Here is a 26145-nt window from a genome sequence, read left to right as displayed (position 1 = left end):
GGCGATGCTTGAATGCAAACTGGCCTGTCTCCAGCAAACCCAATTTTACATCCACCCGCCTTGGAAAACCTTCCATCCTGCTGTCCCCCGGGCCAACGGCCTGAGACACCTACAGCGTCCACCTCTTCCTGAGGTGAGCGAGACACAAAAAGCGTTTGCGTCGCCTCGATTGCAGGCTTCTATTATGAGTGGCCCCTCTGGGTGCTGGCGACACGCATGCCCCTATTAATATTGAGAAAAGAGGTTTTCTGGCTATGACCTACTTGAGTTCAAATAAGAGAAAGGAGAGAGACGACAGAGAGAGAGGGAGAGGCTGACGTGACCCATGAGTTCCACACCAAAGTGCGGCCCGCGACAAAGTACGCTCACTTTGCTGCGCTTGCACATGCTGTGTACTCATTGGGGATGTTGGACAATTTCGAACGGCGCTCATGTGTGTGCGTATGATGTGTAATGCGGCTGACCCGTGAATAATGGATATGCTTAAGCGCGCATTCCCTCGCTCTCTTTTCCCCTCTTCTTCTCTTTTACCTTGGCAGCGTGTCGGTGCCAGCGGAGGTGCTCTGTGAAGCTGTCGAAGCTGACATAGTACGTCTGACTCTGGGGCCCAGCCGAGCTGAAGGCCAAACAGTGATTGTGCTTCTTTACTTCCTCCACCTGCAGACATAACACACACACACAGAGTGAGTGGACCAAACGACTGAAATCTCAGATTAACACGGTCAACAACAAGAACTGAACACGTCGTTTGGTTGATGGCCATTTCATTGGCTTCACCTGTGATGTCATCAGTGACTACAAAGTATTTCAATAGAGTAAAACCTCTAAACGCGCCTCAAAAGTCTAACAAAACATCACACCATCAGCACACATGACACAATTATCGAGAGGAAGTAATCAAAAAAATAGATACGTTCGATTTGGTCTTATTTTTGCGACGCAAAGAGAAAAATGGTAAAAATTGTAACGATAACCATAGAACAAATCTAAGTACGTTAAATGAAACTTTGTTAATGTACTGTTAGATAACATATTTGCCACTTGTTACTAGGTAGATAGAATTTTTTTTTCAGCAACTTTGTAAGGAGCTCATCAAAAAAAAAAAATATCGCGTACAATTTTTTTCTTTTTTTTTTCTACTTGTACATTGCTTGCATATCGTATTGCATAAATGCAGAGACTTGAAGGCGACGTCATCCCGGACAACTGTTTGCGCTCGGCAGCAGGGCCGAAACGAATAACGAGCCGCTTCGCCGAGCGATTTGAGGACAGGATAAATGGACGTCGTGACATACTTTCCCTCCAATGAGCGGCAGGATGTGCATCTTCCCCGTCTGGCTCTCCTTGACAGAGGAGACGATGAGGCACGTGCCGCAGAGGATGACCTGCCGCCTGGTCCAGCGGTTGACGGGCAGCTGCAGCTTCCCTTTGCGCACGTTGTACATCCCCGACAGTTGAACCCGCTCGGAGCTCTCGACGTTTTGGGGCTTCCCTGGAGCACGGGGGGGGGGAGTATGTGGTTAGAGTAAATGTTCATCCTCTGAGGAGAATGAGATTTGACTTGGCAAGACATTTGTTTAAATTGCACACTGCAGAGATTAATACCACTTTTGTGCCACATGCATGGCAACAGAAGAATGAAAATAGAATTTAAATATACCCGTGCGACAATTTATTATCTTCAACTGAACCGAACATTCATGTTTTTGTGGTGTGGGAGGAAGCTGGATTACCCCCCCCCCAAAAAAATGTAAACGCGCAAACCACACAGGCAGGCCACCATGCTACGCGATTGCGCAACCCATATCATCAAATATTAACAATAACATGAAAAAGGTCACAAAAATGACTCCGATAAAGGTCTTGTGTTGAAATTGTGATTGTACGAGTATTTAAATGACGGCGCGAAAGGTTAATGACTTGCAGGATATTCTGACAACCCGCCAACGCAATAAAACAGTACATGAAAAAAAAAAAAAACGCCTCAAGGATCAAACAACTTGGAAATTGAACAAAATTCCATCCATTTCTTGTGTCGTGGTCAACTATTAACTCATTCAATACCAGCCGAGTAAAGAAAAAAATGGATCTTTGACGTGTTTATCCGTCAATGGGAGTCAAAGAGTTAAGGTGCGACATGAGTGGTGCAACCTTGAGCTTGTGCTACAAAAGCGCCACAAAGCAGGGTTAGCATACGAGCTAAACTCATTCAGCGCAAGCGTAAGCCTCACATGTCCTACTTTGCATATTGGAATTGAATAGTCAGGATTTGCCTTCAGTGACGACTATAAGCTCCAATTCAATGCCAGGTGCACTTCTGCTGAATTATACTCTTACAGTCAAGCGAGCTGCCGTCCCTCGCCGAGCGGCCTGCCAAACCCGACAGTCAGGTTTGCTTATCAGTCGTCCTGTCGCCTCGCGACGCCTAATCGCCGTGTTGAAATATCCACCTGTTTTCAGTCGAACTCCACCTCCGCGAAAAGCTTGCGCACCACGTGCCAGCCAACCTCCACCATGACCAGTCTATCGGTTTTGGTGTTTCTATTTTTCACCGGTGGTGCCATATTTGGCAAAAAAAAATAAAATAAAATAAAAAACTCCCGAAGCAACAGTTTGGTTTAGTGTCGGAAAAAGTTGCACAATTCCCGAACCGAACACAAATGGGGGGGGGGGGGGGGGGGGGGGGGGCGTCTCTCAAATAGGCATGGTTGAGCTTGTGCAGACTCTTCTGCTTTTCAATTATTGACATGGCGACCGGAAGTCCGTACTGTAACCTCTGCTCTCTGCTTTTGTTCATCGGAATCATTCATTATTCTTCCCCGTAGCATGTTGGAGGGCCTAAATATGCTCTGAAACTCAACATTTTTCAAATGGGATCAGAAGCGGGTCTCCTCGACAGATGGGTAACACGAAAACAAATCCCATGTGTGCCAGGTACTTCATTGCTTTTGGTTTCGGTGTTATTTCTGATCATCGCTGCGGCGAATGAGGTCTGACCTTTTGTCTGCTCATCTTGTGTTTGCAACAGAATCATTTGCTTAGTTTGCAGGAAGTGTTTGCTTGGACCAGTTGCTGAGTGGATAACATTACATGTCCATTCCACAGATTGCACGTTTTTTTTTTTTTTTTTTTGTGCTCGAACAGCAAAAGTTGAGCCAGCGTCCCGTGTCGCATCGACTTGTCTTGTGTCTTTTAAAGTCTGGCATCATGTTTTACAAAAGCGGCTACCTGCTCGCTCACGCCACTATTTAGTTGCCATTGTGAAAAGTAGAATGTGCAGGAAGCTTCAGCTTTTCTATCTTGTGTTAAGGGGCACAAGTGACCAATTCCCATTCATGCTGGTCACAACGGTGCTTTTAGACAATCGTGATAGCGTGTCGACGATTAGCAATGCACGTTTACAATTTTTGATGCGATAAACAGAATCAGCAGATAACCAGGTTTTCAATCTAAATATAAGCCCTTTTCACACTGCACTTGGTTTTTGTGATTTTTACGACGGCAGGGGGGCATCTCCATATTTGACCCTAATTAATTGCCGTGCGTAATCTCGAGATGTCGTATGACCTTGCCGTGAAATCGCTTCTGTTTATTGTTAGCTTTTGCTGCTGCATCGGGGTGCCTTTTCACTCTGCACTTAGCAAAGCGGACGGCTCCATCGTCCAAACCTTTCATTGCGTATCACATGACATTTCAAGTTTGTAAAACTGACCAATCTGTAAGGAGTAAACGTTTTCAGATCTATTGGATCTCATGAGATGGTGCAAGTGTACCTAATTATGTGGCCTATCGGTGCAGCTTTATATAATGCGCCCATTTGCTTTCAGTCCATCAATATCTATGCAAAGCGATACAAGATCTTAGTAAGTAAGCAGCCTGCTTAGCGCCTTCTAACTTTGCCGTAAGGCAGAAGTAACCAGGGGGGGGGCATGATGTGAGGCATTAGACAAATTATTCAAAAGCTTTTAGCCTCAATATGTCACATGGGCACATTTTGTACTATTTTTAGGCCCTTTTGTCGAAACGTGCGGTCTGCTATGCCAGCGTAATATGCTCCTCATTCTCTTTGTCTTGTTCGCCTCTAATATGCACAAACACGCGCTAACAATAATCGTTGTGTCCATCTAATCGCCCCTCCTAAATGTTGCTGGAGCATGAAAGTCAAAGCCTGCAGCTCGCGGGAAGGCAAACTACTTTCCAAAGTTGACCCTCTTGCTGATGCATCATCTCGCACGGCTGGAGGTGGCTTCAAGGTCGGGCCAGGGGGAATAAGCTGGAGGAAGCGTGGAGATGGGAGGGACTCCCACGTGAGCATCCTGTTTACACTGGCGAGCCCGGGAACAACGGGCTCTCCTGAACAACCACCGGAGGAAGTCATTCGATGCGCTTGTCTTGGTTCAGACGTCAAAAGAATTTCTCGTGTCCGCATGAGACTCCTACACTAAGACTATTTTAAGGTGGGATGATGTTACTCATGCTGGGCTTCCCATTATCTTCGAAGGATGCGGCAGTAGGCATAAGATTAAGGCCTTGCTGGGTGGGTGTGTACTGGACAAATCTATTCCTAGACCTACTACGACAGGAGTGTGTGTGTGTTTCTTGGGATGCTTCCTTCCGTTTCCACAAATTCCGGATATTTTGCCTTCACACACGCTCACTAAAGACCATGTCACTCCCACTACTGGACAGTGATGTCTGCGACTTGTTTTAGATGCACGGCCCAGTGGCGGGTCGTGCATATCACACCTGGGCCTTCATTGAAGTCCTACTTTGTCCGACTTCAATAAATCCTCCTCATAATAAAATCATTTGTGACACCACGGCTGGGACAAATAATATACAGAAAGACACTTACACACTACTGAGTGACCGTCGGACGACCTAGCTTCTCTTGAAAGGTCCGTCTTGAAAATGGTCTCGCAAGCGTATCTGCAATTAAATCCACACTTTTCCCTCCTTTGGCCATTGTGGTTTGTGATTTTCATATACACTCACTATAGTTAAGATTTTACTGCTGCGTTAGCATAGCTCAGCGATGGAGGATGTAGGAACGGACGGAGCATGGCTGGAAACCAAAGACCCGCTTGTCCTTGACTGACAGTTAAGGATAAATTAATTATCTTTTTATTAGTGTTCTACTTTGGTGACGGTTGCACTATAATACAAACACAGATCAGTACGATGTCTTCAACATGGCCGCCAAGTTGCCCCACTGGCCTCGATATCCGTCTTTGTTAGCAATCGGCACCCAAGGCTGACCCCGCTCCTTCTATCCCTGCATTTCACACATTTTTTTTCTTTTTTAACTCTTGAAGCTTTACGGCGATAACAAGGACACATTCTCGGTTAATCATCCCCGGCTCCGGCTAAATACAAGCTGACATCGGCACACCTCGGCTATACGACGGGGCACGCTGCACCGTAGGGCATCGGTGACCCACATAAGTCACCGCCGGGCATGTGCGGGAAACATTTGCGGCTTCTATAGGGGCAGACAGATGTGATGGATCTGGATAATCCCTTTGCCTCTGTTCCGCACTTCCTAGTATTAGCAACTTAATCAATTTATTATTTCTAGAGATGGTGGATAGCGCCTCATGTCAGCCATCAACAGGAGCTTATGCTAATCAACAGTCATCTAGACTCCTGCTAACGCCGATCGGTTCAAATTAGGATCAGCAGCAAACTGCACACTGGAACAGACCGCCTGCAAATAACTACCGTTGCTTTTATTTTATTACGTTGCATCATTTTTTTACCGAGACGGAAAACATCTGGCAACGTGCACAAAAATGTAAACATATTTCTGGCTTCTTTTTTGGGCTCACCTCACAAATACACCGTATATATATATATATATATATATATATATATATATATATATATATATATATATATATATATATATATATATATATATATATATATATATACTTCTACGCTGTTCTTATTCAGCACTTTAACGTCTCTTCTACTGGCTAAGCACATAGTGGCCATTTTGCGGCGATACAGAAGACATGTGAGACTCGCTAGGCCAGTCCAAATTCGCCGCGGTTTATGCTGTCGACAGAGGCTACATGAGGAGGAGCCTTCGATAGTGACGGGTAAATAAAGCTTCAAATCTGCTTCATGAACCAGTTGTTGTATTTTTGGACTCCAGTAGATGGCACTCTCTGTTCAACATTGGCCTGAAAGCACACTGACTTGCCTTTTTTTTTTTTAAACCTTGATTTAAAACAACAGCGCCATCTACAGGATTAAAAAAATGCAACAAGTGGTTCATGAAGGAAATTTAAAGCTTCATTTTCCCATCACTAGCCTTCGAAGCCTGCAAAGGCTCGTTTGGAGGAATTTGGACACAGTTAATGTCGTGAGCTGACAAGCTAACAGTTAGCCTTGCTTCTTCTATGACTAGCCTTCCTTGTGACACCTGCCAGCCTCTCACAAGTCAGTACCATGACACACATCTGGTTTGGGAGAGGAGACTTAAAGTGTATGTCAGTGGTCTCCAATCACCGGGCCGCCAGCCACTTTGGACCAGGTTTTCTGTGGACCACACAGATGAAAATCAAAAACAAAAAAAAAACTTGCAGTTGATGCTTGTCAGTATGCTAATTGTCTTGGTCGCATTACGCTAATATTAAACACACAAAAACTCGCAAAACCAAACGATAGCACGTACGAAGCCCGCTCGTCACGTGGAGCAACGAGCGATTATCAGTTGACGAGTACTATACTGGTCATCTCAAGTGGGAGCAATAGGTGCGCACATGCCATGTGATGGAGTTCCACCTTTGAAAAAAAAAAAATCAGTCAATATGTGTTTGAGCAGTCCTGCTTCTTGACGGTATCGGACACAATTGCCGATGCCTGATAAAAAGCACGTAGCTTGTTTTCCAAAAGGACTAAATGTAATTCACGCAAGGTTACTACAATGGAAAAGACGGTGAAGTGTCACAGATAAGACAGAGCGAGACCAGCTGTTAGCCTGTGACACAAATAGCTACACTGTTACAAAACACGCACCGACACACACACACGTATTGTCCAGATTCCTTTCGTTTGCGGGCAAAAAGCAGCGGTAACGATGCCATCGTTTCACGCCGTCATAACGTGTTTGCATGAATATAATGACGATAATGCAAAGCGACGGGCCGCGTTTGGCCGACTGTCCTCTCCGGCGTCATCTGGCAGAGCTTGTTGAGAGATTGCAAAGGCCATCGCAGGTGACTGGCCACTATTATCGCGGCGCCTCCTTCTTGCCTCGCATCGCCGGTTACCCTCCAGCCGAGACTCGGGGAAAATGCCACATTTTGCCGAATCGATCGCGAGACGCCGGAATGCCGTAGCTTCACAACCAATGATGTTTAATGAGCATCCTCTTTAAAAGTACCAGATGTCCTCGCAGAGGCGAGCGGGGGCGAGGATGGAGCGATGGGGGGGGCGTTGATGTGAGAAATGTGCCACGCTGACCTTTAGTGTAAAAGTGATAAGGTGATGTCCGACATGCTCTCATGAGAAACAAGGAAGGTGGTCCTGCATTGGCTCACGTGGACGTTTAGTCGGACACGTTCAAAACCAACAATAAAAAAATATTGAACAGTTTCTTTTGCCGTAGAAGCTGGGTTATTTTTGGGCCGATGAGAAAAGCTTGTTTTAGGAAACAAAGGTAATTATTAATAAATTATTTTGAGAGTGCTGTCTTGAATATATTTTAATCATCTATCCATATCTCTCTTTTTTTTGTCACGTTACGATCACAGGTTCTGTTATAAATGTATAAAATTGCATTGTGAAGAAGAACACCCAAAAACTCGGAGAACTGAGGGTGTCAATGCGAAGCATTTGCAGTATCATCGAGAAGAGAGAATTTCTCTTATTTTGGCAGCCATGATGAGCACATGCTAGCAAGTCTGCGCAAGGTTACTGAGTGGAAGCCGCATGCATCTGCCCAGCTCCATCTGCTCCGTGCAGCTTCACGCCACTCGCATCAAAAATAGGTTACGTGCATATTTTTAGCCGAGCGTGCGCTTCGGAGACATTCTGCAACATGTCTCATGAAATCACGAGTGCTGTCTGGAGTGACCACCACTGCCGCACAATTGAGTCAATAGTAATAGTCTTGTTAAAAATAAATAAATAAATAATAATGTTCATACAACTTGAGGAAACGGATTATTTCTAAATCCAACATTTCGTAAGGGGAATCCTTTTTTTTTTTTTTTTTTTAAATTCAATCCCATGAAACCAGATGCACCCCTCAGAGTTTCCACCGTATAACCTTGACCCCGACTGCAGTGAGTCGCGAAGATCTGCGGTGATGCAAAGTCAACTCAAAAGTGCATCACGCACGCACGCTTGCGCGGTGAAATCCTAATCAAATGTAAATCCCTTTCTGTTGAAACGGCACCACGAGCAGTTGATTAGCTCGCTGAGCTTCTTGTTGCAGCTTGCGTTCATTATGTACGCCATTAATGGAGCAAACAGGATTAAGTTGCCGTGCATTTTCTCAACGCGTTAAGCCGCATTTCTCAATGCGTGTTAGGGCACGGCGAATGGAAAATGATCTCCGCAATCAAATGATTTGCGATAAGATGACGGGGGAAGTGTACGCGAGTGGAGAAAAAAAAAGCTTCGTGACACGGGGAGTTGGCGCTGCTGTTTATTGTCACGGCGCATCTTTCAGCTTGAGCAGCTCGACGGTCGCGTTGTGTCATCGCTTGCCTATGCCGCTCGAAACTGCCGTCGGAGCCTTAAAGGAGACGTTTGCTTTTCTTCGCAATTTAAAAACAGTCCCCCATGTGTCTTAATAACACGCTGTCGAAACAAGAGGAAAGGTCAATGGCTAGTGCGTTTTTTTGGGGGGGGACACCGATCAGGGGCGGAGCCTGAGCCTTGCGACTGGAGCAGTTTATCTGATGTGATGTCATTTTTTTTTTTTACCCAAAGTATTGGTGGCTGATATCAACCATGGGTACTCGATACCATAAAATAAGGTGGTATCGGCCCGGTATCGATGCCTGGTATTGGTACTCACTCGTCCCGATTTAAATAAAACATTTGAAGCCCAAAAAGGTTATCGTAGTTTTCAACTTTTTATGATATTTTTCTTATTTGACTTTTTTTTTTTTAAATTAATTTTTAGAGAGTTTTTTTTAGATGTTGCTTTAGTTTATTAGTTTTAGTCTTATTTTAGTTTTATAGTATTGTCCTTCTTTCGTACGACTGTGCAAAAATACCGAAATATAGCCATTTAAAATAAACCCCAAAAACGCAAGTAGGAAATTAATGACGTTAGCTACAATTATAATTACTTTTCAATACTTTTGTAAAATGTAGCACTCTCCCTTTTTTTTTAAAATTTTATTTTCTTGCGTTTGCTTGTTCAATTTTAGTTGTAGTTATTTTGTTAGCATTTGTAAACTATAATAACCTTGGCTTCCCGCGGCGGTGTCAAAGGAGCTTCTGATAAGCGTGCCTCGCCTTTGTCGCGCACGTGAACTGGACAGAAGTTGACGCGAAACAAAACTGCTCTGTCAGTCAATTGAAACAAATCCTGAAACCAGACAAGGTCGCAACCTGCAGGACCTTTCCCATCCAACTCATTTGTTCTCATTTTGTGTGGGAAGACAGAAATTTAGTCGCCCGTTTGCCACTGCAAGCTTTGTCAAAGTCAAGTCCTCAATTTGCAATGGTACCAACATTTTGTTTTCTGTAAATACAGGCATAGGACTATTTTGTCACGCGGCAGAAGAACACACTCTCAGTTACAGTCGTTCTTACCGTTTGTTTTTTTTTTAAATTAGTTTTACATTCACAGCTTAGGAGTGTTTTGTTTCCCTACAAATATAAAGCATTAGTACACAACGGCGTCTTTTAACGGGTACAAATTTGCGTTCCGTCCCCACCGTATTAAACAAACTTCTGCAATTAGAGTGATCACTAAATCAAGATAACCCGAGGCTAATACATGTTGGAAAGCAGAAGCAGATGCCATCATAGCTCACGTGCAGCCAAAGCGGAAATGCAAATGGGAAGAAAAAAAAGCCACCATGAGAAGATGGTTTATGAATCGATATTCTGCAGCTATGGCTCCTTTCAGAAATTACTTCTTTTTTTTTTATTTGCCTCGATGGCGGCTTTTCCGTCTGCGGCCACGTCTTTCACACCCCTCCGGTGCGCCGTGAACATATGATTTGATCAATATCTGCTAAAAATATACCCAGATGCAACGGACGGAGGGGGGGGGTTGATGAGTGTTACAGACGTTGCGAATCACAGGTGTTGGCAACATTAAGAGGATTTTTTTCCCCCCTTTCACCCCCGGTGATTCCCATCGTCGACGGCAGTGGGGGGGGGGCTAGATGCTGACGTTACATGAATGTGAGCACGCCTTCCCCTCGCAAGCCCACGCACAGAACGCCCCCCCCCCTCCCCCCAAACTCCACTCCTGCTGCTGTTATGCAACGTGCGTGCGTGTTACGAAACCTTACACTGGAAAACACGAGCGTGCTGATCAGCCACTCAGAGAGAAACACTCACACTCATATAAGAGCTGTGGGGGATTGTTTTACGCAGCCCCCCCCCCCCCCTTTTGTTCAAGACAAGCTGATGTTGTCAACCTGGTGGACAAATTCGTGCGAGTGTGTGCGCCCTGCCTCATACACACGCACACACATCTGACGCATGGCTGTGAAACTGTGCAAAAGCTCATCAATGAATAATTGAGCGTGTTTGTAGGAAAGTGTGCGGGAAAATGTAAGTATCGGTGGGGGGGGATAATGAGGTGTTCGTAGTGCCTTTCGTTGCAAAACGGGACACAATGAGGATTAATTGGAATAATAAGTGGAATGCACGCAAAAAAAAAAAGGTGAAGTCAGGCAAAGGTGGAGATTCAAATTTAGATGTTTCTATTTTTCAGACAATTTTTCTATGTTTCGACGTTTTTTTTTGTTCGGTAGGCTGCCGCTCAACCACGATGAGGATGAGCGAGACAGAAAGTGGCATGATGGCTAAATAGCGTAGTTTGTTAGCTAAGTCATACAGCAAACTACCAAACAGAACAAATGGAGCAATCATGCCCAAATATGGTCAAATTACGCCCCCCCCCAAAAAAAATTGATACTAATGGCCACACTGCCTCTGTCATTTTTACGCAATTTTAGCCAATTTATAGCGGTGAAAATAGCTTTAAAAAATACACTGCCAATCTTGAACGCGACTCAGTTTCCTCGATCTGCAGAAATTGCGCGGCGTAATTGTTGCCTCTATTTACGATGTGAGTGTTTTATTTTTTTTTTGACAATATAACGAGTGAAAATAGTGAGGTGCGCTGGATTCAAATGGCTTGTTTGTCCAGAATCGAGCGCTGTGATGCTTCGTTGCACAGGGACCCTCAATCGTGTGTCCCAGAGGTAAGACTCGATTTCATATTAACTACCATTGACGGCTAAAGACGTCAAAGATCCATTTTTGCGGTTAGTCCGTTCATTGTGTCATTATTGCATCACTCATAGCTTTTAGACCTTTTCGAAAGCGTTTGTGAAGAAGCTGTCAGGCAGACGTTTTGCTTTTGTGTTATTTTCAAAGACTTTTTTCCAAGGTGGAGGCGTCACGTGATCGCAGACTTTGAAGTGTATCTATATATAAGGGGTGTGTGTGTGTGTGTGTGTGTGTGTGCGTGTGTTCACCAACAAACCTCACCAGCGTTTATGTAATGCTGTGTCATGTAAAATCAGCTCAAACGTTAAAAGTTGTAAGCGTGCGCACTTGTCTACTTGTGAAAGATGAATTAGCGGCACTTGCACACACACACGTACACGTGAAGTGACTTAGTGTTGTGTGATTGTAAAGCAGGCCGGAGAGCCAGGGCGGCCTGTTATGTAACGTGCGCCTCTCTTTTCTCCCTCACACACACACACACACACACACACACGCCCGCACACACCCAAACACACACTGAACAAGTCTCCACTGTGTCAAAGACTCATTGCTTATGCCTTCAAATTGAAAATATGAGCATGTAGAGATGCTGCTATCCATTTTCCTCCCCCTCTTTTGCTCCGCTCATATTTAAAGCCCGACTGGTTTCATGTGTCAGCCACTATTTTCTAAAGCGGGAGACACACAGCCTGACCTCATTCTTCTTACTCTGACAAAGGCCTGTTTGGGAACCCGTCACGACGTATCCTCGCGCTCAGGCGCACAATCTGTGTGCGACCACTCCGGCTGACCTCCAAGAAAAGGAAGGTAAGGAGACAGGTGATGTACGACACGGTTGTCGGCGTGTCCTCAGTCGCCCGGGAATGGCTCACCTTTCCCCGAGCGCCGCCCACTGCAAGCCTGCACCGCGGCGCTCAACGGGTGCGCGGTCCACAGCTACGGGTCAGCGCCATCCAGGCACAGGGTGGCACACACACACTCATGAATGATGCAGGGCTCGCTCTCGGTCGTCCCGCTTTCTCGCTAATACGTGAGGACACATAATCAGCCGGCGGCGCGGAGAGAAGCCCACGCTGTGACGGCTTCTGTGACCTCGGTCTGTCGAAGCAGGCCCGAATTAAACGACCCAACAGGTGACCAATTTAGACCGAGAGATGTAATTAATAACAATTTCATGCTTGATTAATTGACATTCACTGCTTAAAAAAAAAAACAAAAAAAAAACAGTGGCATTTTCAAGACGAGTTGGACAAAAGAGCGCAGACCTCTTCCGAGGCGTTTACGTTTTCATTGCAAAATCAATGAGTGAACACTTGTGGAGCTTTTCTCTTTTTTTTTTTCCACAGAGAAGCACAGCCAATTACAACCTGACCTGATGAGATCTGACAAACATATTAGCATGCTTAACGGACAATATGTCGAATGAGGTCCACTAATTTTCTTCCACTAAGCAAGGTTGTTAGGTTAACAATGGAAAATCCGTTCATGACATAATCAGAATTTGAATGTACAATGAACACCTGAGTGTGGGGATGTAATTTGGTAGCACGAGCGAGCTGAATTCTGATTGGATAAAAACTCTAACCCTAAAAAATTCAACACTAGGATATAATATGACATCAATGTGAAGAATCTGATCATGATTTCTTGATTATGTGACGCCAGCAGAGAAGGCCTTGACCGTATAGAGAGTATATAGTAAAAATAAATAAATAAAGATGATCGCAATAAACTGTAGATTCCAGTGAGAAGCAAGGATTTTGGTCAATCTAGCGGGACAGCTAACGATATAGCAAAGGAACACGGTACAAACTAAAATAATGTCGTAGTTAAGTTAACTTTTTAGTTACTGTAATTCTTTGCATGAAAAAAAACTTCAAGGTCAACTATAAAGTATAACAAACTGAAAAGTGTAAGTCCGGGTAACTCAGCCTGCTTTCACGCGCTGAGCTATCATCGAAATCTCGCAGGCCGGAACCGTCGTAAACCTCGCAGCCCCTCTGTTTCGAGACCGATCAGGGAGTCGCGCGTGAATTATTTGCGATTTCCCCAAAACACACATGATCTCACCAACCCGGCCACCAGTTGCTCATCACTCATCACTGTGTCACCTCAGCCTCCGCGTTTTCTGAAGTGGCGGAGTAGCATGGAAGTGAAAGGCCTGCCTGCGTGTCTGTCTCTGCACTGCTTTTATTCCCCCCGTGACAGCGCAGCACCTTCTACTGTTTAATGCTTTGCCAGAGCGTGAGACGGCACCCAAAAGAAAAAGCCACTGTCGTCTTAAGATCCAGCGCCGCGGAACCTTCTACTCTGTGGATTGGGTTTAGTGATGCAGCATTCAAAGCACCCCCACCCCACCCTTCGGGAAATGCAGCAGGGGATAAAGGGAAAAAAGGTAGCGGTATTGGCGGGCGGCTGACAACACCACCATCTGATACGCGGACTAAAGAGGTGAGATTAGAACGCTAATTGGGAAGCGGGTGAGGGTTTGATGTTGCATGTGTGGGAAAAAAAAAAAAAAAAAAAGATGCGAGCCGATCGTGGCGCACGCAAACTGCAATCATCTAGCAGCGAAACTGTTTTGCTGCCGTGGTTTCCCGGTTCATTTGGACCACGGCATGAATAATGCCAGCTGGAGGGTTTGCATTCAAAGTCATGACTGTGACTGTCATCATGAGAATGGACTGGAGGAGGGTTTTGTTCATTAAATACAGTGCACCCTTGTTTTCCGCAGAGGTCAGGGATCAAGCCCCGCCTGTATTTATGCTTTCACCGCTTACATCCGTCAGCCGGACTTCCCTTTACATCGTCTTAAAAAGTTTACCACACGGTTTTCTCCAGCGTCAATCCCACAAGGAGCTTCGCCCGCCTGAGGATTTTCTGACACGTTGCCATGTGCTGTCAAACGGGCCGGTTTTTGTCGCCATGTCTTGCGTTCGGGACGTGCCGCCACAAACGCGTCGGGAAGGATCTTCGGAAGATTACGCCAAGTCATGGCTGCCCGCGGCTGGTCACGTAATATCACGATTCTCAACCACTTCTCCCCACTTATATTGCCCTTCGGAAAGTAATCGACGGGGTTGGAAATTATAAAGGGCCGACACAACGTGGCGTGTCAGGGCGTTCCGCAATGCCGGGACGGAACATTCATCATCAGGTATCTCATCATTTCACTGCAAATGTTGCTACAGCTGCAGCAATATCCCGCTTTGCCAGGTTCTAAGTCAATTTTGCAGGATTTACAAGTGTTTAAAAAAAAAAAAAATGAATAAATAAAAATAAAAATAAAAAATTTGCACGATTTACGAGTGTTTAAATAAAAAAAATTGCACAATTTCCGAGTGTTTAAAAAATAAATTGCACAAATTTACATATATTTTGTGTATTCTCCTAACAGAACAAATTGTTCTCATTTGCCTTGAAGTCTATTATCGACGGTCAAAAAAGGTCAAATGAGTGTACTGAGCGAGATGTGATTCTACAATTGCATATTTAATCCCTGATATTTATGCCTCCTAGCTGCAAATCCATTTCAAAGGGGCTATGTGAGACGGCAGAAAATAGTCAGATTGTCAGTCGATGTTCTAATTATAGACGCATCAGGGGATGCTCATAAAAGAATCCAAACTATTGAGCTGCTGCCAAAAGCCTCTGCCTCCTCACGCCGTAATGATGTGACAAAAAAGATGGATGTACACTTTTAGTAAAAACTGAAAGGAATACATTTGGTGCTGGCACACAATGCCATGCCTGAAAGCGCCATTGTGGAGTTGAATTGGTAGACGGGTGCACCAAAAAAAAAAAAAAAAAAAAAATTGCTACAGATCGTTGGATGTCTCTAAAAGCGTGTACGAGTCTCTCCCCAAGTTGCTCGGAAAAACAGTCAGGTCCACAATCTTTCCGGTATTTCCGATGACAAACCCGAATGTGTACGGCTGAGTCATAGCCGAACATGAAAGTGAACGATAGCCAATTAGGAAGCGCGCGCTGACAAAAAAAAAAAAAAATCGGGGAGCAACCGCGTGTGCTCAGTGTTTGTAAAACCTGTCTCACAAGTCTTTCACCACAAGAAAAATGACAAGGTGGCTCAAAAATTGTATTCTTGGACCCGGACCCGTGTGTGATGTTTTAACAAAAGACACTCACTTGTCCAGGACGTAGTCATTGGCAACGTCACATCGATTTTATCGTATCACGGAATGTTGTGTCACTGCGTGAATGCGCAGAATCGTGGCAAAATTAAACTCTGTTGAGGTCGGTATGAAAGGAACGGTCAAAGAAATATTGGATCTTGCGTTACATATTCCTCAAAAAAGGGATCTTTGGCCTCGACCTAGAAATCGGAAAATATAAATTATGTATTCTTTTTTTAAAAAAAAAAAACTATTTGGTTCATCCAAACTGAAAGGCAGATCCCAAGAGACACAGCGAAGCGCGCATCCTGGTCATCACTTATACTTGCCGTTCAATTTCAGACGCTGTGACCGGCACGTCGATTTGACCAAAATCTCCAAGTTACCAGAGTGAAACATTTGATTCAACGCTTCTCCTCTGAAGCAGGAGCGTCGGTAACAACGTTGAACGGTATTTCTCGTCATTTCCGGGAGCGCTACCGTAGACTTGACATCGGCATGCATCGGCAATCTGCTAACTGCTGCTACCAATTCACTTGTTCTCTAATCCTGCACAAGGGCACGCTGCTGAGTAATCAGACCCCACATCTGCGGTTAAAGCTACAATCAGCCCGGCTAGGAGGGGAGAGAAAGGGCTTTCACACAAGGAGAGTGAAGGAGGGGAGGCGAGAGAGATTTAAAGGGCCACGTTCGCCCCCCCCCCCCCCATGCCCCCGTGACGATGCACAGGAACACTCCAAGTGAATGAACGGGGACTGCGATGTTGTCACGCATTCCCGCGGCGCCCGCCGGCCCTCCCTCCTCCTTTGCCTTTGTTTTGTTTAAAATTTAACAAGGCCTGGAACAGTGGAGAGCTGAGGCGGGCATCCGGGGTGTTTTGGCTCGCCATTGTGTCACATGCAGGGGCCATGTGAACACCGTGCCACAGAGACGGGGGCACAGGCAGCCAGAGGGACAAGAGGGGGGGGGGGGGAAAGGCCCCGGAGAGGGAAAGACCGTTCTTGAATGAAGGATATTTGAGAGGAAGTGCTCCCGATCTGGGTGCTTGTAAAGTTAATGGCAAACAAGTGGATCCCTTTCGAGCAACTACGTTTTACTACGATCGATCCAACTGTACAAGGGGTCCGAGGTTTATGACGTAGTTCAATTCCTACTACGGCGGTGCTTGTCAAATAGTGTGGTGCGTGGTGCGATGCAAAAGGGGGCGGCTGGTTCATCTTTTGCGGTCCATCGTGGAAATACTCTTGAGCAAGAGGCTGATCGTCGCCGTCCGTAGCGTGCGAAGGAGCCATTTCCTTCCACAGCAACTTGCATCGTCATTGCACTGAACGAGACGAATGGCGTTTAAAGAACGGCTCTATTTGCGAGGGCACCAAAGTAGTGGTTTGTGACGGTACCGACATCCGGAAAAGTGAAGTAGTCTAAGAATACATTTATCACGTGGTAAAAAACTCAGGTGACGTCGCAACCGTTGGAACTGAACTCTTGTCGCGAAATGAAAAAGACAATCGTCCCACGAGTTCCACAAAGAAAGTAAACTGGCTGGACTTGATATATTGTAAATGGATTCATAATGTGTCATCTCAACCTCAAATATACATTTCCCCAAAGGAAAAAAAAAAAAATACAACGTGAGGTGGTTGTTGACCTTTGACACTTACCCAATACCACAACATCACGTGTGGTATCTGTAAAGGTGAAGCTTACAACAAAGTGCTGATCCATTTTTTTTTCTTCAGAATAATGCCGAAAAAAAAAAATAAATAAATAAATAAATTAAAAAAAACAACAGTTTCGGATACAATAAAGCTCACAAAGTTTGCAGATATTGTACAGGCTTTCTGGATAATGACGACATAAATTTGTTGGACATAAAACGGCCTTTTTACAAGAAAATGCTTGTAAAAAAATCTCTGCAGATGCGTGGCAAAGTGACATTTCGTGGGGTAACTAATAAAAATCAAATGTAACTTGTATTGTTTTGTTTTTTTCTTGAATTGCGCCTCCTTCATAACTTCTACGGCATTAAAATATAACATTTTAATACAGCAAGTCAGCATTTTATTTTTTTACGGCAGGCGTGACTCTGCATTTTTATGAAGTACCGCCCGCAATGTAGAGCTTACATTTTTATGACCGGCATCCAAATACCTTCTCGTGAGAACTGACTTCATATAAGACGCATTTTTATAATCAACACGTGACGCCTCAACGGGGCTTTGTAAGTTGATGCAAAAGTAGGACAAGTTCGTTTGTCCGCACAACGTCCCGACTCTCGTCATCCTGTCATGTTTCCGTTCACACGCTGGCCTACGAGGAAGTGTCATTCCCGTATTTCAGCATTCTCTGAAGGAGACGACCTTTGAACCAGCGCCCCTCCGCCCCTCCCACCTTGTGTCAGAACAGAGTCCAGCGGCACATGGCGAACACCGCCTTTAAAAAGCTTATCTCGCAAACTGAAAAAAAAAAAAAAAAGATTCAGGGACCAGTTGGTGAATTCCCTTCAGACAACCTCAAGCATTGACGCACTTGTCTTGCCTAATCGGAATTTTCGGTGCCCCTCCTTTCATAGCGAGCGCTGCAGATGTTGCGTGGTATTAGGCTGTGCGGCGGCTGATCAAAGCGCCGGCGAGCGAGTCCCCCGCTGACCCGCCCCTAATCCACACCCCCTTCTTGCGTGTGCTCAGCTCAGGGACGACGTGCGATGCTCAGTGACCCCGCAGAAAGGGTCCACTTCTCACGGGTTTCGCTCACGAGTGGCGCCGTCTACTTTTATATGACAGCCAACGGAGGATACAACTTTCCTACCTCAAACTAAATGCACGGCGTCGTAAAAAAACAGACCTGTGAGAGGCAACCCGGTGCCAAAAGGTATCCAGATTTCCGGAAAATGGAAAGAGAAAATTAGGAGTAGAAGAAAGATATGAAAGAAGCTAGGCTAACTGTTAGCTTATGTCAGTGCTACTCAATTATTTTCTGTTACGCCCCACCCCCCTTGCAAGAAGAAAACAATTTGCGCCCCGCCCCCACCACCACCCACTCTCCATCGCTACTATAAATAATAGCATTTTCGTTGCAAAACAAACCGACACCGTCGAGTTAATACTCGCTGCGCCGAATGGGCAAGGAGAGCGCCACTGCCAACTACTGGAGTGGAGGTGCAATTACACTTTATTGGAGTATGGCGGGAAAAAAGCATGTTCCCCAAGGTTCACACGCCCCCCCTTCAGCATCGCCCTCCCCACTATTTGACAAGCACTGGCTTATGGACACGAGCTACGTCTTTCCACATCCCAGTTGAACTCTCTCGTCATTTTTATCGTCGCGAATGACTCGTGATACCCTCCAGTGCGTCCAAACACGCCAAACAGCCCGCCGCTCCTCCATTATTGATTTGTGTCCTGCAACAGCGCACGGAATACACACCCAGAAGGCTGTTGCGGTCAGCAGACTCAGGTCAATTTGTCGACTCCAGAGAACAAAGTACACAAGGTGACTCAGCATTTAGCGCTTATGCTCCACGTAAATTGAATAAGCGGCCAACAAAAGTCAAGTTGGCTCAATGTGGAGTGTTTGCTTTGCTTTTAAATGTTGTTTATTTTGATTTCTTTTGCCTATTAATTCATTTTGTCTTCAAATGTTGGTTTGTAATTATGTATGAAATGCGCTACGTCAATGAATGGCCTTAAATTTCACGCCACAATCAGTCTGTCTGGGTGTCGACCACACGAATGTACAGTGAACAGGTTTCTTTAGCACAGAACAAACTCAGGGTCATCTTTTTTCTTTGTTGACGTTGATTGAAAGAGTGGGTCGGGGATGCTACGAGGTATGCCGGCTTGCGGTACTTCCTCCGAAAAGGAATAATAGTATTGAGGAGCTCACTTTGTATTCTTCCTTTTATTGGACATGAACTGAGAACGACCGTGGGAGGCTGGACCAGCAGTTCATATCTTTGATCAATTTTGTTTTTTAGGTGACCACCGATTGTTAGGCTGAAGAGCAAGATGCAATGGAGAGATAGGGCGAGATAAATGCAAACTGTCAGATGGTGAGCGCGAGGAGGAGATCTAAGGAGCGAAAGCGAGCGTCGGGGGGGAGGGGAGGGGAGGGGAGGGAATCGATCATGGGAGAAATTGAGAAAGGGAACGCGAGGGGAGAAGTGGCGGGTGGGAGGATGTCAGCCAAGGAGACAATCTATATTAAACAGAAAAGAGTTCCCCTGACTCTCGCTGCTGCCAGCTGACGCCGCCGTCCTCTGGGGCGTCTGCATCGGTAGACGCCTGGCAACACGTGTGTCGTCCATTTAAGAGTGGACGGCGTAAAAAGTGCACACATAGTCTTTGATTTTGCCATTACGCACTTATTAAACATTAAAACGCGCATGAGAGGTGGAGGTATTCATGTTAAATGCGACTTTCTGTGCATGTATGCCTTTAAAAGGCGGGTTCTGAACTGGTGAGTGCCGTGGGTGTCAACAAAAAATGTCTTTTCCTCCTGACCAGTCGCCATTGCGCAAACTGATTTCAACAGTTGCCCGAGTCTGCAGTCACATTTAGTCCGTGTGAGCACTACAAAGTTTTAATGCAGATAATTTTTTTTTTATCGAATTATTCATATATTATTCAATTTATCACTCTGCACCTAAAAATGCAGGGTGTAAAAAACGTATTTTTAATATTAATATTCATGCAAGCCACTGTAACATTATGCAGTCTCAACATAGTAAACAGCGCTTTAATATAGGAAAATGAAAAAAAACACTTAAATTATTCAAATAATATGTATTGCATATAAATCACATCAAATGGGCAAGCAGTTCTTATAGATTGAATGTGAATGTGCACGGGACTTAATAATAAATAAGTATGCATAGCAGCGCCTTAAAAAAAAAAATCTATGCTTGTCTTTGAAAAAAAACAAAACACGCAAGCACGATCAGAAGTTCTGACTCAGAACGCACAAAATGCACATTTCGAAAGTCTGGAGCCAAGCGCTGGACTCTGCAGAAACCCGAACGATGAGGCAGAAGTGAACCACTATTCCGCTGTGCTGCCCACACACACACTTTAATATGAAAACCGAAAATAAGCGCAGAGGGACGCGAGCATATTGAGTTTGAGCTCTGGAACGTGTGAAATCTGATTACATAATTACATAACGACTCAGCAATGAGCCGTTTAGAAAGACCATTTCGATGTCAGGTGAGGACATGGGCGTCAGCATGACGTTTTTTTACACTTAACTCCGTCAGTAAAATCGTATGAAAATAAAGTAATAATTAAAAAAAAAAAAAACATGTTGCTAAGCGCAGTGCGAAAAGGCCTTAAGAGGGCAAAATCAGTTACCGCCATATTGGCTGTTTTCCATTTCGTTGTTTTATATTCATGACCTCAATACTTTTTGGGAAATTTGTATTGATGCTAATTATGGCTTTGCAAATGTCCTACTGTACGTTACTGATAGACTACAAATCTGACGGCAAATTTGGGCTACGTCAACGTTGCCATCGTATACCGAGGCTCATTTGGGAGGATTGCGGCAAAATCCAGTTTCTATTTAAAAACGTTATGAACTGAGTTTATACAAACATTTGCTGTAATATTTAGCAGGCAGCCGAATCTTTTATGGGATTTTTATTTATTTTTTTATAGTTTTGAACCATGAGGGGTGAACACTCGTAAAATGTTCAAACAATGCTTCTTCCCCTTCAACCTGGTAACGGAGATGCAATTGCGAGCCCAACCAGCTCGATCGGGCTGCGCGAGTAAAAGAGACGCAAGCGAAGGCTCTGACATGACAGACAGAGTGACTCTCTCCGTTTTAGCAGCGATCAACGAGGCGGGCTGGAGAAAGCCGGGATCTTCATTAATCCTTTAAACCCCGCAGAGTCCTTTAAGTCATCACGTCAGCGGCCCGCCTCCACGGAGAAAGCCCGAGGTAAGAGCGAAAAGGACGCAGTTGAGCTTTTAGAGTAATTGACCCGCCGTTGTCTTTTAAACATGTCTCCGGCCTACGAGGAATAGAGACATTAGCAGCCGACCCGCAACTTAATTAATACGAGTGAGACGGCGGCATTGCGAGCTATCCAATTACCACGCCGCGGCGTTATATTTCCTTGTTGCCATTTGGCCATATTGATATTGTGTTCATTTGAATTTTAATTACGTCGATCGTCTTAAGGAGACCGATTAGGTGCATCCATCACATGTGGCCAAACGCAAGCACAAGGCTGCGCGAGGCAATAAAGCGCAGACTTATTATTTGCAAATGCGCATCACGGCAACACCGCAATATGGCTGCTGTTGAAATATGTTTGGAGAATACCAAATCACGGGGCAATAATAAAAAAAAAAGGATATCAATTCCAAAGGCTGCGGCATTCAGGCAAAAAAACAAAAAGCAACGTAGCCGTTATCAGCGAGGTCTGATCAGATAGCGCAGCGTTTTTATTAGTGTCACATTAACGCTTTCCTCCGACCAAGTACAGGAAACAACACAGGAATTACCTGTAATGCACATTAGAACGCTCATCGACTTCACATCAGCGGCTGTAAAAACCAACGTGGCGTGGTTTGATAGAATTAAACGTAAGTGGATGGTTTCTCGTTGGTCATTCATTTGGTTTGCATAAATTGAAAAAAAAACAACACAAAGCATTTGATTTCGAAGAAAGTGCAATTTAAGAGCTAACGATTCCAGTTTAACAGGGTGAGCAGGGTGCAAAATGCAGCAAAAGTGCTGGCGTGTTCCAGATGAGAGTGTTTGCAAAGCTGAGTAGGCTAATGAATCTAAATAATTTAGCATGCCGCGGTGGCTTGGTAAAGAACTCGAGGTCCTCGGCCTCTCGGGAAACTTGGTGCCGATGTGCGTTAGGGATCACTATGCCATTTCCTTTTCAAGCACACACACACACACACATCTTGCGTTAGAAGAAAGCCATCCAGGCAGCGGACCGCTTCATTACTTTGCTGAGTAAAAGATCTGCGGTCTTCAAACTCATTACTATGTGACACTGACCCGCACGCTATTCAAATGAAATCATAACTTGTTCATCTATCAATTTTGCACAAACTGGAATAATAAATTAAGATTATTTTAATCTTCATCCTTTTTGTGACAATTTTATTTAGTGGTGTGCTGTGACGTTTTTCTCATGTAAAATGGGTGCTTGACTCCAAAAAAAAAAAAATAGTCAAATCTCCTGATCGTGCGCCTTTCTTTTACGGACCGCAAGAATGTAAACAGGAACGAAGCGAGTAAGTCGTAGTGAGCGAAAATGATCCCGTGTTGCTCCAGCAGACACGCAAATAGCAGAGCCGCGAGCCAATTAGCCTCCCGCCCGTGGCACAGTGAAAACACGTGCGGTTTGAGCGTGTGTAATGCTCAAACATGCTAACGCCGGGATTGGTTTGGTCACTTACCTGTTTACTAGCTCGACTTAGGGCAACATTGTGCTGCCTGGGGTCAACCCGAGAGCAGTTGGTTGGTTGAACAGCTCAAATAAGACCATTTGTCTCAGTCAAACACAGGCATCGGAAGAAGACTTCAGCCAATTCAAAAAATGTTACTAACATTTGTTGAAAAAAAAATGGTATCGATTCAAAAGGGCCCGATTCGATACGATTAATGTCGATGCTCGTTGGCGCTGACTTCACTGCTTCCGCCATTTTTGTTTTAATATGCTACGTTCCCATAGTGATAAGATTTCGCATGACACGTGAAGTCATGCAAATTTATGGGGAAAAGGACGTTGAAATATCGATATAAGGCTATGAAAAGGAAAATCGATTCAAGTTCGATTTATCGATTTTTTTAAAAGCCAGCCTAATTCACATTTGCAACCATTCCAGGACCAAAAATAGGTCTGTTTCAGCCTACAAAGTCTATATTCACAGTTGCCCAAAAGGTGGATGACACCAGGGCGATAGATGAACTTAATCACACAAAAGAGTGCTATTGTGAAAGATTCCAAACGTCGGATTACTTTGTTACAATAACTGTAACGGGCCAAGTCTGTCTGGAACCGTACGGAGACCACAAAACCAGTTGACTAAATGGCGCTAGATGATGCGCACTTTGATTTAGCGCCAGAATTTGAGGAGACTGTGGTTGAATCGCTTTCTTACCATAATTGGCGTCAAGTACGGTTGGAACGGTAACGAGACCACACACCAGTCGGTTTGGGTCCACACGTGACCGGAGTTTGATTTCCGTGTTCACGCCTGATTGCACAAACCAACTTGAGTACATTAAAATGCAATAAAGAACGTGAGTTGCTTCGTGAAAAGTGCTTCTATTACGTGCCAAAGTGGATCTAGCTTTTTGAAACGATACCAACACCACATACAAGTTGGTTTGGTCCAAGTCCGATCTGAGTTTGAGTTCTGTGTTCACACATGACGCAGGGTGCTACATTTAAATAGACTAAAGAGTGCTCGTGTGAAACCAGACAAAGTTCAAGTAGATCGCTTTCTCATGATAAATTAACCGCGACTAATTTGTTTGGAACGATCCCAAGAACAGTTGGTTCGGTCCATGCAAATGTGTGACGAAAGTGCTGAAACTAACTACCTGACGTTTATGAGAAGCAGAATGGACGTTTGAATATTTGTCTGAACGGACGTTTCTGTCCCCCTGCGCTTCAATTCTAGTAACGCAGTTAGGCGAGGCACTACAAGAGGCTCCTGTGTGGGCCGCTCTGAGCGGATCACTCGCTTAGCCTGCCAAAGAGGACAGCGGCTCTTTGATCCGGGGCGGCCCTCTGTACGTGCACATGTTTGCGTTTGTGTGTGAGCTCCTTCATCTGGTCATACAGCAAAGCTCGACATGTCACCCCACCCCCCCCCACCCCCCCGCCCCAACGGGGGTCAACCTGCTCTTTGCTATGGCCAATGTGTCCGATTTTACTGCGTCAAGCGAGGAGCTTGAAATGAAAAAAAAAAAATGCACAGTGCTTTTATTGCGCTGCATAGCAATAATACAATAGATACTGGACTTCCTGTATCAAAGGTCTGCGCAGACAAGGAGGCCTTCAGTGTGGCCGAAGACTACAGTTGCGGCAGCTGCGCCTGAGAGTCAGCCAGAAAGTCAGCTGGGGCTGACAGCCTCCACTGTCAAGCCTGAACGACCAGTCGAAGCCAGCGCAACATGTGTAAGAATGGCATGACAGCCCCCCCCCGCCCCTCGGCACTTCCTCCACAGTAAACGTGCTTGACATTCTCAAGAAGCCGCCGTACATTCCGCACATGCTTTGGACAGAGCAACATGCCAAAGTGCACGGCGGATGTCACCGGGGCATCGAGCGGCATTCCTGCTTCAGACGCAACGCCTGTATCAAAGTGCTTTTCGGTGTCCCCCTGTGCTAGGCGAAATGAGCATTAAGGCCGTCGCCTTGGTGCTGAGTGGGAGACGAGGGAGGGGTTGCTTTTGTGAGCACCGGTACTCAGGTGACCGGGGTTAAGCCGTCTCACATGGGACGTGGCGGCGTCGCCTTCATAATCGCACGAGGTTTTACCATTTTATTTCAAGACCGCTGTCGCTACTGCACCTCGTCGACGGGGAGCTTACTGCGTCCGTGAACACAACATGCCGTTAAACACTATCGGCACGCCAACGGGACTGGCGTGTTTGCACCAAGCGGGGCCGTGACATGATAAATCTCGGTCTTGCGTGTGTCGGCCTGACGGGGAGAGATAACTGCATCAGGTCCGGACTGTCGATGGCATTGGACCGGCGTGACAACAGTGCTGCGCTGACCCCATATGCGTGAAACTGAACACGTCTGTGTACTGACGTTATCCGCAAACATCAAAGGCAAACAGCCATTACAATGCACTGTATTTATTTAATTAGTGGATTGTCGGTTCCTCCCATTCTGTTCCTGCTGGACGCAAGTGTGTCGGGTTACATCCGCCCACTTCCCTTCCAGACCCTGGGGAACATGCTTTTTTTCCCACCGTGCTACAATAAATGTGTGTAATTGCACATCTATTCCAGTAGTTGACAGTGGCGTTCTCTTTACCCATTGTGCGCCAGGATTATTAACTCTACGGTGTAGGTTTGTTTTGCAACGAAAATGCTACTATTTATAGTTACGGTGGAGGGTGGGTGGGGGGTGGGTGGGGAGGGGGCTCGAATTGGTTTTACTTCTTGCTGGGGGGGCGTAACAGAAAATAATTGAGAAGCACTTTGTTATATAATATAGTATGAAATGTAATAATATTTATGAATGAAGGTTTAGGTTCAGTTTTTTCTGAAACAACTATAAAATTACAACACACAGTAAAAACTGGATCGCGCAAGCCTTTTGAGGGCAAACATGAACAAAAAAATTAACATATCTTAAAAACCTGATCTGCTAGAAAAAAACTTAAGTCATTCTGTAAATCAGCTCTGACTAAAATTTGCTGTCACACGCATGATATTAAAACACCTGGGAAATATTTCAAATTGAGAAAGTAATGCATTTTAGATTTCCTTAAACCAAATAAAAAAAAAGCTCCTACTATTAATGTTGGTGACCACCTGATAGCATAAAACGATGCAAATGGGGTGATAAGACACACGC

At 45.0% G+C, this 26145-nt stretch overlaps 1 protein-coding gene across 1 annotated transcript in view; it reads right to left on the bottom strand.

Moving 5' to 3' along the window:
- phlpp1 (PH domain and leucine rich repeat protein phosphatase 1) overlaps positions 1-26145 on the bottom strand; it is a 44509-nt gene that overhangs the window by 14675 nt on the left and 3689 nt on the right. The window contains exons 2-3 of the mRNA XM_088310754.1: positions 1296-1492; positions 532-657 (exon numbers count right to left, since the gene is read on the bottom strand). Of these exons, the coding sequence (XP_088166880.1) occupies positions 532-657; positions 1296-1492 (323 nt within the window). The remainder of the gene's footprint in view (positions 1-531; positions 658-1295; positions 1493-26145) is intronic.

Source organism: Idiotropiscis lumnitzeri, chromosome 12 (assembly GCF_059441095.1).
Source record: "Idiotropiscis lumnitzeri isolate Australia: NSW breed Sydney's pygmy pipehorse chromosome 12, RoL_Ilum_1.0, whole genome shotgun sequence".
Classification (NCBI taxonomy): Eukaryota; Metazoa; Chordata; class Actinopteri; order Syngnathiformes; family Syngnathidae; genus Idiotropiscis; species Idiotropiscis lumnitzeri.
The sequence above is the reverse complement of the archived record's forward strand: the minus strand, read 5'-3'. Positions and strand labels throughout refer to the sequence as shown.